This window comes from Euprymna scolopes, chromosome 18, assembly GCF_053919585.1.
Source record: "Euprymna scolopes isolate OS-2025 chromosome 18, ASM5391958v1, whole genome shotgun sequence".
NCBI classification, from domain to species: Eukaryota; Metazoa; Mollusca; class Cephalopoda; order Sepiida; family Sepiolidae; genus Euprymna; species Euprymna scolopes.
In genome coordinates, this window is record NC_136499.1 from 130,371,430 (window position 1) to 130,386,763 (window position 15,334).

Sequence of the window (15,334 nt, forward strand, 5' to 3'; positions counted from 1 at the left end):
CAGGACCCCCATTGAGGGACTTTTACCCTCTGCAGGGGGGCAGTCGGCGTATTCTAATGCCCCACCGACAGGGCCGGGATCTCAGTTAGAAAATCAAAACAGAATATACGTATGCACGTGAGTATACTAATTAAATAATTGATTATAATAACGCATAATAATTATTATTATTACTGATAATAATAATTTAAAATACTAATTAAATAATTGATTATAATAACGCATAATAATTATTATTATTACTGATAATAATAATTTAAAATAATAATTAAATAAGTGATTATAATAACACATAATAACAATTATTATTACTGATGATAATGATTTAAAATAATTAAATAAATGATTATAACGCATAATAATTATTATTACTGATAATAATAATTTATAATAATAATTAAATAAGTGATTATAATAACGCATAATAATAATAATTATTATTATTATTTAAAATAATAATTAAATACATGATCATAATAGCATTTAATAATAATAATAATAATAATAATAATTACTGATAATAATAATTTAAAATAATAAACATCAATGCAAACTTGTATTAATTAAGATTAATGTTTATGAATCTGTAGTGCTTCTCCTCGCATATTGTATTTTGCTTAAGTATTTGGGAAGCGCCATGAATAACGCTAAAAATTAATAACTATGCAGTTAAATGGATAAAACATGAATGGCTCAACAGTTAACAAGAACAGGATTACGAGGTGCCTTTAATAAGTTTCCAGAAATTTTTCCTGTGGGCACATATTTTGATAGTATGGGCATGAAATACTAGTCCCCTTCCGGCAGCAACACACTAGTTGTACCGTTCAAACAACTTTTAGAAGTCCTGTTGAAGTTCCGTTGTGTGAGAATGACCTTCGTCACAGCCTCTTTCATCTCCTCACTTGTCTGATAACAACAGTCTCTAAGGTTTTCCTTGGGCTTAGGGAATAACCAAAAGTCGCAGGGAGCAAGGTCTGGACTATGAAGAAGGTGAGAAACCGTCTTGATGCCCATCTTGGTCAAATAGTCTGTGACAAAGATGAAGTTGTGGAGTGATACATTCTCGAAAGTTTACAGCATCTTCAGTTTCCCGCGAATACTTGTGTGTACATTTTCCGACACTGACATCAAACTGCGTACACGTATTGTCTTTATAGACGCACGGCGGTCCTTATCCATGAAATTCTTTATTTGGCCAATCAACTTTGATGTTCTGACTTCCTTGCTCCTTCCACACCTCTCATCACCCCTCAGAGACCCCCATGACTTCCTTGAATCCTTTATGCCATTCAGAAACTGATACTCAATTCATACAAGATGGTCCAAAAGCAGTCGTAAGGATTCCATACGTTTCTCTAACATTTTTTCCAAGTTTAAAACAATTTTATTGCATATCATTTTTCTAAAGTGTCCTCACGTCCAGATTGCATTTTTAAAGCTGTCACAATCAGGTTTTAGTAGGGTCATTCCATTTCCTACTGTAGCTGTTCATTTGAACCTGAAATCATAAAAATTGGTCGGTCATCTCATAAGATACTGAATTTTCAAGAGTCTACAATAATTTTAAATGTCTGTACAAAGCAGTCTGGAAACTTATTTAAGGCACCTCATGAATTGCCACAAATTGCTGCTCACGGAAATTTGAAGACTCTTGCTTCTCTCACTCTTTCTTTCAGGCTTCAGGGAGAACGGTGAAATTCAGGAATGTCATAGCGGTTGATGCCGGCAAATACACGTGTATCGCTGTGGGGCCAACTGGCTGCTCTGCTAAAGCTGACGTTTGGCTAACGTATCAGGGAAGAGAGTTGCCCCAAGGTAAGTCACTAGTCTTCCCCACACTAAAACCAGAGGGATGATATGGGGAGGTACTGTCATGATTTCTCGATTGCTTATGATCTAACAATATACAAGTCTCCATGGCCTTTTTCTTACAACTTGCTCGGAATTGTACTCATCTTCCATTCTGTCTCCAGCACGGAGTTATCTCTGATAGATTTTTAAAAAAATGTAATAAACCCTAAGATGTACCTCTCCATCATATTGTATATCGATACTCTCTGGCTGAAATTGGGATAACTTCCGAACTTTTCTATCAGATCTACCTCCATGTTCAAAAGGAAAATGTCCTCTATAGTATCTGACCTGACTGAATGGTTGATTGTCGGTATAGACCTCTTCATGGCCTCAACAAAAACCCAACTACCAAGCGTGGCTCATCCCAGAATATGTCGTTGCCATTGCGCACAGAAATCACTATTTACATTGCTTCTAACGTAGTAGATGCTGTGGAAGCAAAGCCACGTTTAGGACTTTTTCTTTTACTTATAAAATAGAAATATACGAACGTGTTTTAAGGTTTCTAGGATTTGAACCTCGGACAATGTGTAATGTGGTCGAGTGCGTTAACCGTTATGCCACGAAGTACTAGATCACTTTACGTGTAATTTTTATCGCTTATAAACTTATGTAGATTACACAGTTGTTTTATATATATATATATATATATATATATATATATATATATGTATATATATAAAGTGAACGTGTCTTTGTGTCTGTCTGTGTATATTTTCCTTCGCAATAACTCTGTTAATTTTCAGTCTACAGACTCGAAATTGGATATACATGGTACTGAGATTTGGGAAAATCTGCGTGATTTGTTTTCGGCCAGAAATTTGGCTGTTAAGGGGTCGAAGTTCAACGATTTGACCTTTGAGAACTCTACCAAACTCCTTCGACAATTTTGGGTCTAAACACTTGAAATTTTAGATATAGGTTCCTTGGACATGGATCTAACTTAACTCAATTTGAGCCCAAAACTAAAATAAATTTTAAGGAGTCATAATAGGGGTCAAAGTTTTAAAAAAATTGACCGTTTTTGTTTGTTTTTTTTTTGTTTTTTTTTCTCAGCATACACCTCCAAACACCCGGCACCCATGCTAATATATATATATATATATATATATATATATATATATATATATATATATATATATATATATATATTATTTTCTTTTATTTAATTTTGATTTTTATTTCTCTTTTCTTTTTTTCCATTCCACTTTCTTTGTCTGGAGTCTAAAAATGTCACTTAACCATTCACCCCACCCTTTTAAATTTAACGTTTTATGTTTATTAAAATAAATTTCTTCAGTTCTCCCATTTGAGAACCAGACGCTTTCAGTGATACACAAACTTTATTATGTCACTTGACGAGGACTTTTGGTCCTTACCGACCAATTGTCTGAAACGTTGGCATGTTCACTGCAGCGACTGTAATATTTGTCTATAGAAATAAAAATGTTATCTATATATTCAAAGTGATACATAACTATTAATATCAATATTTATAGATTTCGTATTATCTTGAAAAAGTGCTCAATATTAGAGATAGAGCATCGATATACGAGGAGTATTAAACTATGCAAATTAATATTTGCAAAATATCCCCAATTTGAATATTCTCGCACTATATATCTATAAAAGTGAAATTGTCTGTGTGTGTACATTTCCCTACCAAACTACTCTGTCAATTTTCAGTCTACAGACTCGAGATTTGACATAAGGGGTATTGAGATTTGGGAAAATCTTTTCAATCGGTTTTCGGCCAGAAATTTGGCTGCCAAGGGGTCAAGGTTCAACGATTTGACTTTAAAAACTCTACCAAACTCCTCCGCCAATTTTGGAAACGCTTGAAATTTTAGATGTAGGTTACTTGGACATGGATCAAACTTTTTAATTTGATTTGAGCCGAAAACAAGAAATGTTAAAGGGTCAAAATTTGACCTCTCAGCCAACTTTTAGTTTAAACATTTGAAATTTTACATAAAGTGTATTCAGCTTTTTAATCAGTTTTTGGCTGAAAAATTTGGCTGCCAAGAGGTCAAAGTTCAAAAGATTTGACCTTTGAGATCTCTAGCAAACTATTCAGCAAATTTTGAGTCTAAACATTTGAAATTTTACATAAACGGTATTCAGACGTGCAGCAAGCTTTTCCATCAGTTTTTGGGCAAAAATTTGGCTGCCAAGAGTCAAAGTTGAAAGAGTTGACCTTTGTAGACTGTACCAAACTCCTCCGCCAATTTTGGGTCTAAACATTTGTAATTTTAGATATAGGTTTCCTGGACATGAGTCAAACTTATATATACATATGCACATAAAATTATGAACAGTACATAGGGCCCGACCAAAGCCGAGCTGGACTGCTAGTATCTATAAATATAAAAGCGAAAATGTATGTATGTATGTGTGTTCGCTTTTTCTGTGTCTACAAAAGGCTTCTTTCAGAGAAGCGGTCACTCGGTTCACAACTTTTTAAAATATTTTATATCACATAGAAATCGTAATATCTCACACTTAACAACGAAGCTCGCCTGTCTATTTAATTTGGTCGATTTCGGGAAGATAAATATTCAATATTTGTCGCTCGCCGCATGTGGGTTAGTCTTTTTCCTATAACATCTTCGGGGGGGGGGGGAAGCCTTCAGCAGTAAATACTATCCCGCAGTCAAACCTGACCTCATTAACTCATTAAAACGGGCACCTGCTAAATCCAAGTAATTAAATAAATTCAAACGTGTTTCCGTAAGCATCTCGCGGTTGGGCAATCGTTAACGTCGCACGTTTTGTTTTTCACAACTTTGCCTCAACGGTTCGGGTTCGATCCTCATACTTACTTTTTTTTTAACTCCCCCCCCCCCACACACACCTCCAAACACCCGGGCAACGCCGGGTACCCCTCGCTAGTATAATATATAAGGTAATTTGTCTGTACGTACGTTCGTTTCCTATGAATTCTGAAATGATTAGGAAGATTTTTTTAAAATTTTTCACACAAATGTTCTGTATATGAATTGGAGTTTTGTATCAGGATGCCTTCGGTTCGTAAAAAAAATCTATAATCGAACAAATCTGATGAAAGAAGGAAAAGTCTGATTTTGACCAAAGTTAACACCCTTATACAGCCCAACATCACAAATGCATTTGAGAAATTTTACCACTGCCAAAGCAGAAGGGTCCAGTGTATAAAATCAACAGTGTTTTTTTTTTAAAGACAGGGATACGTTCGAAATGGATGTTTCTGTTTAGAGCAAAATTAAACCATAATACTTTACTTTTGCAATGACTTTAACGGTTAGAATATGATTATTGAAGTCAATGACTTGATAAGAATTTGTTAACATTGAACTTGAAAACGGCTAATCAATTTGGAAGCAACCACATAGTACTGTGTGATACATATGGGAAATTCTTAGCAAGAAACTTTGCTCATGGAAGTTTCAGTTGGTTTTAGGCAAACAGAAAAAGAAAAGCTTATTACAATGGTTGTAGCTAAACAAGCTCTTATTGTTAATATTTAACAGCTTAATTGATCAATGACCTTGAAGCTGAGAAAGACTTGCAATTTCTCTTTTGTAAAAAAGTTGCTGTTCTTTTTGTTTCTTTTTTCTTTTTACTCTATACCGATTAGTACGTTTTTTTTTTTTTACTTTTCCATCACAGAAAAGTTACTGCGAGTCTATCCCTACTCTATCGTTATTTTCATGGCAGGTGCTCGACTGAGTTTCAATCTTTCGTCCCCTTACTGTAAAACATTCGCAAAAACCCTTTATCTAGCTAGAAAAACTGCCAACAATTACCCTTATTTTTGGTACTATACTGATTTTTACGATTTTTTTTTTTTACATGGGGGGGCACCACTTATCAAGGCCTGGAAGCCACTCTGGGATAAGGGTTATTGCGTGTACAGTAATGAATGGGATAATATCGTAGTAATCGTTAGTATTGGAGATTTGATAAAGTGTCTTACTTAAGGAGGCGGTTCATCAGAAATTTGTTTATATTGAACTTGAAGACATCCAAGTTGTAGTCAGGTGGGAAACAGGCAAACGGAACAGAGTTCCACAGGCTTGCACTTCTAAGAAACGTGTGTTCATGGAATCTACGTTTTGATTTAGGCACAGATAAAGAGTGGGGAAAATTACTGACATTGGTTTCAGCTAGACGGGTGTTTATCATGAATGATTGGCGAGGGCGAACCAGTGATTGGAGCTCAGAGGAGCACTTGTCATGGAAATAACGATAAAACAACTCGCAACGTCTCTTCTGTGGGAGAGAGGTTGCAGGGAAGAGAAAAGAGCATCCCCCACTAAACCACGGAGCCTATTTTGTACACTTTGTCAAGGCAGGATAGGCTGTTTTTAGTAGCTCCTGCCTAGATATGGCAGCAGTACTCCATCCTTGGACGTACTTGACTTTTAGTTTTAACTTTCCATTTCGTTTCTGAATTTTTGAGATGAGGATTGGTTATTCGTATTTGGATTCGTCAGATTACTGTTCTCATCTTGAGTGTGATTTTCACAACGTTTCGATTGATGTAATCTCCGACCTTCTTCAGTAGTAACTTGTCGAACTCGGAAATTTGGACGGAATTTCGAACGGAACTCTTTATTTATTTCACGTAAACGCACTTCCCCTATGAAGCAAATAAAATGTTCTGTTCGAAATTCCGTCCAAATTCCCGAGTTCGACAGAAACGCTCCCGAGATCGACAAGACACATTTGAAGAAGGTTGGAGGTTACATCAACCGAAACGTTTTGAAAATCACACTCAAGATGAGAACAGTAGTCCGATGAATCCAAATAATACGTTTAACTTTCCCGTCACAGAAAATGTGCTGCGAGTCTCTCTACCCTATCGTTATTTTTATGACAGGTACTCGACTGAGCTTCAATCTATAGTCCCTCATGTAAAACATTCATGGCAAACACTCAACTAGCAACAACCACTATCATCATAGAATTTTTGTTAACTGTACCAATGTGTGCTTGTCCTGATTATTACTGACGTACAAAGCTACAACACAGGCACACATATATATATATATATATATATATATATATATATATATATATATATATATATATATAGTTTTGAAAATAATAAGCGGAAGTTTCTCGAGAGCTCTTTCGGCTATCATCTCGTCAGGAGAAAGTCGATAGCGAACAAAATAATATTGTATCGAAAAATAAAGAGTTCTAATGGGGAACTTATTAAATGTGCCAAAAGTACGGGGACTCTCTATTGCGGTGCGTTAATCTTCTTTGTGCCGGCAAAAAGAAACATCAAACGCATTGTTTCTCTTTGGGGAACTTTGAATTTTTTCTCACGCATTTTTTTTTCCTCCCTCGTTGTGCCAATATTTTAATCGTTTTTTAAACGTTAATAAATTTATTTTAGTGTCCCCGTACTTTTGGCACATTTAATAAGTTCCCCATTAGAACTCTTTATTTTTCGATACAATATTATTTTGTTCGCTATCGATTTTCTCCTGATGAGATGATTGCCGAAAGAGCTCTCGAGAAACTTCCGCTTATTATTTTTAAAACTATATATAAATTCTGTATCTCTAAACATATATATATATATATATATATATATATATATATATATATATATATATATATATATATATATAGATAGATATAGATAGATAGATAGATAGATAGATACAGTTTGGCCATCAAAACATTGTGTTTGGCTTTTTTCAAAGCGTAGCGTATAGACTAAGGAAAGAAACGAGCAGAATCTATGCTCCTTTGAATATTTTTTTCTTTTGTTTGTATATTGATATAGTAAAAACCTTTTTTATTTAAAAAGCAAATACAGCTTTGTTATATATGAGTCGTGCAGTGGCGTATCTAGGGTATGGCAGGCATGGCCCGTGACATGGGCGCAAAAATTGCTTGACAAAAATTAAAATTAGTAGTTAGGTATATCTAAGGTATAAATTATTAAGAAGGGGCGCACATTCAAACTTTGCCATGGGCGCCATTTTACATAGGTACGCCACTGGAGTCGTGGAATTGCATTCATCCGCAAAAGATCTAGCTAATTTGCATATTCTTTTAAACATCCCGTTTTAATTAATTCCTAATTAGTTTTTTCGGTTTTATTATGGGGCAATCATCTTTAGTTAACTATTACGTGTAATTATATTCATGCAGATATTCTACATGATTTATACTTGCGTAATATTTGCATAAAAAGGTTATAGTAACCACAAGCATATTTCTATACATATTTATGTATGCGTATATATATTTGTTTTAAAAATTTTGCCAATCAAACTCCTTTGCCAGTTTTTGGTCTACAGACATAAAACTTAATATGTAGGGTATTCGAACCCATGCGAATCTTTATATTTAGGAAAATCGATACAAAAGTGTGAAAATTAAAGAAATTAATTTGCCAGGTGAAAGTCGAACGACAGCATTACAGATATGCATGCATAACGTAATAGCTATTGGTTCATGTTTTAATTTTTAGCTTTGCAGCAAACATGTCTTCGTATCTCAGGTATTAACATCAAAGGAAAAAGTAAATCGTAAGCTAAACGTTTTGGTTTCGATTCTCGGTGGTGGCGCACGAGTCATTTAATTTTTTTATTTTTTAAATCATTACTATATATTTGATTGAATATAATATAATAATAAATACGAAATTTACATCAATCAAAATATCATATTTAAGTGTATTTTACGATCGGGCAATTCCGGGCGGCCTGCTAGTATTACATAGATTGAAAAAAAAAAATGGCCAACGTTTGTGTGGAAAAAAAATAACGAAACTTTACATAAAATTCTGACGATAACACAATCTTTATTTTGCTTTATTTAGTCATCCTATTCAGGATTTAAAAAGAGTTGATTTGTCTTAAAAGGAAAAGCACGGATGGAATACTGCTGTCATATCTGGGCAGGAGCTGCTAAAAACAGCCTATCCTGCCTTGACAGAGTACAAAATAGACTTCGTGGCTTAGTGGGGGATGCCCTTTTCTCTTCCCTGCAACCTCTCTCCCATAGAAGAGACGTTGCGACCCTATCTTTGTTTTATCGTTATTTCCATGGCAGGTGCTCGACTGAGCTCCAATCTTTAGTCCCCCCTCGCAAATCTTTTACGAAAAACACCCGTCTAGCTGAAATCACTGTCAAAAATTTTCCCCACTCTTTATCTGTACCTAAATCAAAACATAGATTCCATGAACAAAGCTTCTTTCTTAGAACTGCACGCCTGTGGAACTCTGTTCCGTCTGCTTGCTTTCCACCTGACTACAACCTGGATGTCTTCAAGTCCAACGTAAACAAATTCCTGATGAACCGCCCCCTTAAGTAGACATTTTTATTAAACCCCCACACTAACGTACTGTACATGCAATAACCCTTATCCCTGAGTGGCTTCCGGGCCTTGATAAGTGGTGATCACCTTGTAAAAAAAAAAAAGCACAAATGAAATGTTTTTTTTAATGTATTTTGTATGAATTTTTCGTTTCAGAATGTGGCCATAACAGTTTCAATCACCATGACCACAGCATTTTGGCGAAGATACAAAGTGGCCACCCTGCGGCATTTGGTTCAGCTCCCTGGTTTGTTAATTTCGTCAAAGTCGCTGATGTAAGTATTTCAACTTCCGGTGAAATCGAAAACCTTTCACCAGATCTTTATCCCACTCTTTCCCTTGAACGCACCTTTTATCGCTTCTTTTGATGTTTTCCCTGGTCTTCCTCTGCTAAATGACTTACTACTTCCACCGGTTGATATGCCGTAAAACAAAACACCCAAACCAAACACCATAAATAAATATTTGAAAATATAAACAACTTTAAGCATATTTTTTCCAAAACTACTAAATTCGGCATAAATAACCAATGAAGGTTGATTATGCCATAAAACAAAACAACGAAACCTAACCTAATATCCCAAACGATCCTAATTATTACTAACAATAAGGAATTTGATACTGCAGCAATTTTTTTTTCATATTCACCCCTTGCAAAATATATCACCACTTGGACATAAGGGGCTACTATTTGGGACCATGTCTAGGAAAAGATGAACAAGATGTTGGTTTACGTTACATTTAAACTTCTGCATATCAGTACAGCCAGGGAAGCAGGTAGCAGGAAGGGAATTCCGAAGTCTAACTGTTTGTGGGGAGAAACTATTAGAGTAGAAAGTTTTCTGGCATTTATGGACCTCAACAGTGAAGGGTGTGATTTTTTTACTAAGTGGGTTTGTCAGAAATATGTACGTCGAGGGAAGCACAAGTGCAACGAGTTCATCAGAGCACATTCCATTGAAATATTTGTAAAACAGACACAGGGATGCAACATTGCAGCGATATGACAGAAGTTGGAGCTTAGTTGACAGAGTGGAACCTAATAGATTGGAGACTCTTTTTTGTTATATCTTATCCAAGAGGGGGAGACTAGTGGTAGATGCATCAGCCCAGATGGGGCAACAATACTCCATGCATGGGTGAATAGTGTTGCATGACAGTAAGTGTTTGAGTTTTCACAGAGGCCCCACTTGGCCAACCCCAAGAAACGATCGGGCAATGATTTTGCAGCGTAAATCCAGTCCGGGTGTAGAAAATTAGGTCAGACGACTTACTTGAGAAATTCGCCATTTCCAAATTTGATGACGTATAAAGGGTCGTCTTCGTTGGTTCAGACATGTGGAAAGAAGCTAGAAACCTAAAGCAGAAAGAAAGCCGAGCGCCCTAAGAAGCCGTGAAAAGAAAGCATGAGGCAAGACCATAAATAGTGACAAATGGATGCAGTCAATTCCCACAATCGTGATCGTCGGAGAAAAAGGACAAACAGAATGTTTTAGTGGTGAATACAAATGGTAAACGTTGAGAGAAAAGAAACGGAGAACTGAAAATGTCTGAATATTCAAAAGACATTTTCTTTGTTTAAAAAATATTTGCATGCTAGCAGAGGGTGAGGACCGGCTTTGCCCGGGCGTAAGATATGTTTAAATATGATATTTTTATTTGTCTAGATTTCGTATATACTATTATAGAGTAGTGATTTCAAAAGTATGAAAAAAAACAGTATTTGGTTGCCATCAGCTAGAATCGAAAGCGAAACTTTAGCATTTAAAGCTGGTGATGTTACCACTGTACCAACGTTACATGCATATGAACTGATTAAAAATTAAAAAAAAAAAAAACTAAGATGAATGTACAAAATGTATGATTTTTTTCAATTTCAACATTTTTTGATTCCTTAAAGACTTTTCTAACCGGCTGAGTTGAACGGTCCATAAAAAAATCCAATTATTTGAGGCCTCTGGCGCCGCTCTTCGACTTTTAGTTTCGGAGTGATAGTTTGAAAATATGGAGACAGACAGAAAGACAGACATATAGCTTTTTATATAATTTAAATTGAAATACGGATGAAATATGTTTGAAAGCCGAACTACAACGCAATAATAAAAAACAAACATTTACTTGTTTAAAATTGATATATTTCGGAGTTATACTGCGTCAGAATTTTATATTTTTTTATTTTTTTCCCTCGCCTTTTCTTTCTTCAACTTAACATCATGGCGAAGAAATATATATATATATATATATATATATATATATATATATATATATATATAGAGAGAGAGAGAGGTATAGATATATATACTCGGGGTTTTTTATATTCAAAAGTAATGGACTAATGAATTCAACGAGGTTGTTAGATAGTGCTCAATAAAAAGATCTGATAATACTTGTTTATTGTTATATAAACATGCTCACATCCCGCTGCTACAAACAACCACTTGTTTCAATTGAACAACAGATATCATCAGGCAGCGACTTGACTATTCAAATGTTCAATGAATAATGGTTATTCATTGAACATTTGAATAGTCAAGTTGCTGCCTGATGATATCTGTTGTTTAATTGAAACAAGTGGCTGTTTGTAGCAGCAGGATGTGAGCATGTTTATAAAACAATAAACAAATATATATAAAATGTTGCGTTGTAGCTCGACTTTCAAACGTATTTCATACGTATTTCAATTTAAAATTCAATCAACTCTTCTAACAGGGAAAACACTACCTTGAATTTACATACTACTACTACTACTACTACTACTACTACTACTACTACTCTTATTACTACTACTACTACTACTACTACTAATAATAATAATAATAATATCTCATTGATCATGTTAGAACTGACCTCTTTGAGAAAAGTGATATATCAGATTATCTGCAGACAAACCCCTTTGAATTGAAACTGTTTGATCGTTATCTTCGGTAGCTTATATTTACAGTGGTCAACTTCTGAGCGGTCGAATGGTAACCACGAACAATGGTCAGAGCCAGCCATCCATAGCAGAAAAAAATACTGAGGTAACCAGTTGGATTTTCTGTGGGCTGCTAAGCAAGTTAAGTCCTTTGTAGTTAAAGGACTGCGCTGATGTGACTTATATTATGAATTTAGATTTCCTTAGACAAAACTCTCATTTTCTTAGTCTTTTGTTTTAATATCAAAATAAAAAATAAACACTTGTTATCTGGCAATAAACTACATTTATGATTTTTTATTTGGAGAATTCCTTTGTTGCAGTTCGGACTGGATTGAACAGCAACTTTGAATCGGCACAATGAGTGAGACGATCACGGCCTGTGCAATGAATGGACTCTATACATAGTGTCAAACCTCTTGTTGACGGAAGTCTCTCTCTCTCTCTCTCTCTCTCTCTCTCTCTCTCTCTCTCTGTATGTATGTATATATATATATATATATATATATATATATATATATATATATTGGGTACAATATAAATAATAATCAGTAGATAATTGGCTCTATAATAATAAATATAAGATCTACATAAATTGAAATATAATAAGTAAATGTATTTTACGATCGGGCAACGATATTTTAATAATAAAACGATGTTTTAATAATAAAACAATGTTTTAATAATGAAACGATGTTTTAATAATAAAACGATATTTTAATAATAAAACGATATTTTAATAATAAAACGATATTTTAATAATAAAACGATATTTTAATAATAAAACGATATTTTAATAATAAAACGATATTTTAATAATAAAACGATGTTTTAATAATAAAACGATATTTTAATAATAAAACTATATTTTAATAATAAAACGATATTTTAATAATAAAACGATATTTTAATAATAAAACGATGTTTTAATAATAAAACGATATTTTAATAATAAAACGATATTTTAATAATAAAACGATATTTTAATAATAAAACGATATTTTAATAATAAAACGATGTTTTAATAATAAAACGATGTTTTAATAATAAAACGATGTTTTAATAATAAAACGATGTTTTAATAATAAAACGATGTTTTAATAATAAAACGATATTTTAATAATAAAACGATGTTTTAATAATAAAACGATGTTTTAATAATAAAACGATGTTTTAATAATAAAACGATATTTTAATAATAAAACGATATTTTAATAATAAAACGATATTTTAATAATAAAACGATATTTTAATAATAAAACGATGTTTTAATAATAAAACGATATTTTAATAATAAACGATATTTTAATAATAAAACGATATTTTAATAATAAAACGATGTTTTAATAATAAAACGATGTTTTAATAATAAAACGATGTTTTAATAATAAAACGATATTTTAATAATAAAACGATATTTTAATAATAAAACGATATTTTAATAATAAAACGATATTTTAATAATAAAACGATGTTTTAATAATAAAACGATATTTTAATAATAAAACGATGTTTTAATAATAAAACGATGTTTTAATAATAAACGATGTTTTAATAATAAACGATGTTTTAATAATAAAACGATATTTTAATAATAAAACGATATTTTAATAATAAAACGATATTTTAATAATAAAACGATATTTTAATAATAAAACGATATTTTAATAATAAAACGATGTTTTAATAATAAACGATATTTTAATAATAAACGATATTTTAATAATAAAACGATATTTTAATAATAAAACGATGTTTTAATAATAAAACGATGTTTTAATAATAAAACGATGTTTTAATAATAAAACGATATTTTAATAATAAAACGATATTTTAATAATAAAACGATATTTTAATAATAAAACGATATTTTAATAATAAAACGATATTTTAATAATAAAACGATATTTTAATAATAAAACGATGTTTTAATAATAAAACGATGTTTTAATAATAAAACGATGTTTTAATAATAAAACGATGTTTTAATAATAAAACGATATTTTAATAATAAAACGATATTTTAATAATAAAAATATATTACGGACTATTCTCCTCATCTCCATAGTTGTTGTTTCATCATGTTTCGGCTTATTCCTTTGGCCTTCGTCAGATGGTTAACCATGGAGGATAAGAATGTAGGGTTTCTTCATCGCCTGAAGAAGGCCAGAGGAATAGTTAGCCGAAACATGAATTCAGATGGTTGTTTATTTGGTTGGTTGTTTTTCTTTTACGGCATATCAACCCTTTTCATGTTATTTAATGCTGAATCCAGTGATTTTGAAGAAAAGTTTTCTTAATAGAATATATTTGTCTCGTTTTTTTAAGTCGGTTTCTATTTAACCCATAGTTGGGACCCTAACAGGTACTACTAGTCCGGGTCAGAGTGGACCTGGGAGCAATGGCAATTGAAGGGTGGCTCCACACTCCTCAAAGCCCGCAAGCTGGGGCCTCACCATCGGATATAGTTTAAGGTCATATCCAGGACCGTTAAATACAGATGGCGGAATGTTCACGTCGTACTTTGCCCCAAAGTTATGTAAATTCTTTAGGGAATAATATTTGGGGGGGGGGGTTGCGTATGGATACAGTAAGCAGGCTGGAAGCATTGCAATTTGGTTTATATGTACAGCACGCGGGAAAAATCAAATCATCCTAACTCCATCGCGAGATGTATAATTTATTTTCTAGGAAATACGCAGGTTGAGGGATTTTTTTTTTTTTTTACGCAAATATCGATAAATGACTTTATTTAAATCTTTCTATTTTATCCGAACATATAGATTTATAAATAACTGTGGCGAAAATTGTGGGAATGCAGGCTTACCTCTTAAACGGCCTTGGTGTGCGCTTTGCCAACGCAGCGTCATGATGCTGAAAAGGGTCCAAGATGGCGCCTGCGGCCTTATATAACAATGCAGTCTTGCAGAATCTCGTGTGCTCTCGTGCACGTATGCAAATTTGGAGGACTCTGTCTTTTATAAAAACAGGCCACTGGAGCAGATGGGACAGACGTAAAAACGAGTCTACAGAAAATACTGACGGACGATGCTGCTGCAGTGAGCTGAGGTTTTATGTACTTTTTTTTTCTTTGCAACAGCAAGCTATCTCGGCGTACGTTTTTACCATGGACAGATTCGACCTGAAGCTGATACCAGAGTTTGACGGGCGCCGTCTGGTCCTTCGGTGGTTGAATGGCTGGAGAAGGCCGAGCGCGTTTGCCGGTTGTACAAAATTGT

General features: G+C 33.4%; 1 protein-coding gene across 1 annotated transcript in view; it reads left to right on the forward strand.

Annotated features, from left to right (window-relative positions):
* LOC145297829 (mannan-binding lectin serine protease 1-like) overlaps positions 1-15,334 on the forward strand; it is a 366,663-nt gene that overhangs the window by 338,911 nt on the left and 12,418 nt on the right. The window contains exons 15-16 of the mRNA XM_080144156.1: positions 1,680-1,818; positions 9,338-9,456. Coding sequence (XP_080000282.1) covers positions 1,680-1,818; positions 9,338-9,456 — 258 coding nt within the window. The remainder of the gene's footprint in view (positions 1-1,679; positions 1,819-9,337; positions 9,457-15,334) is intronic.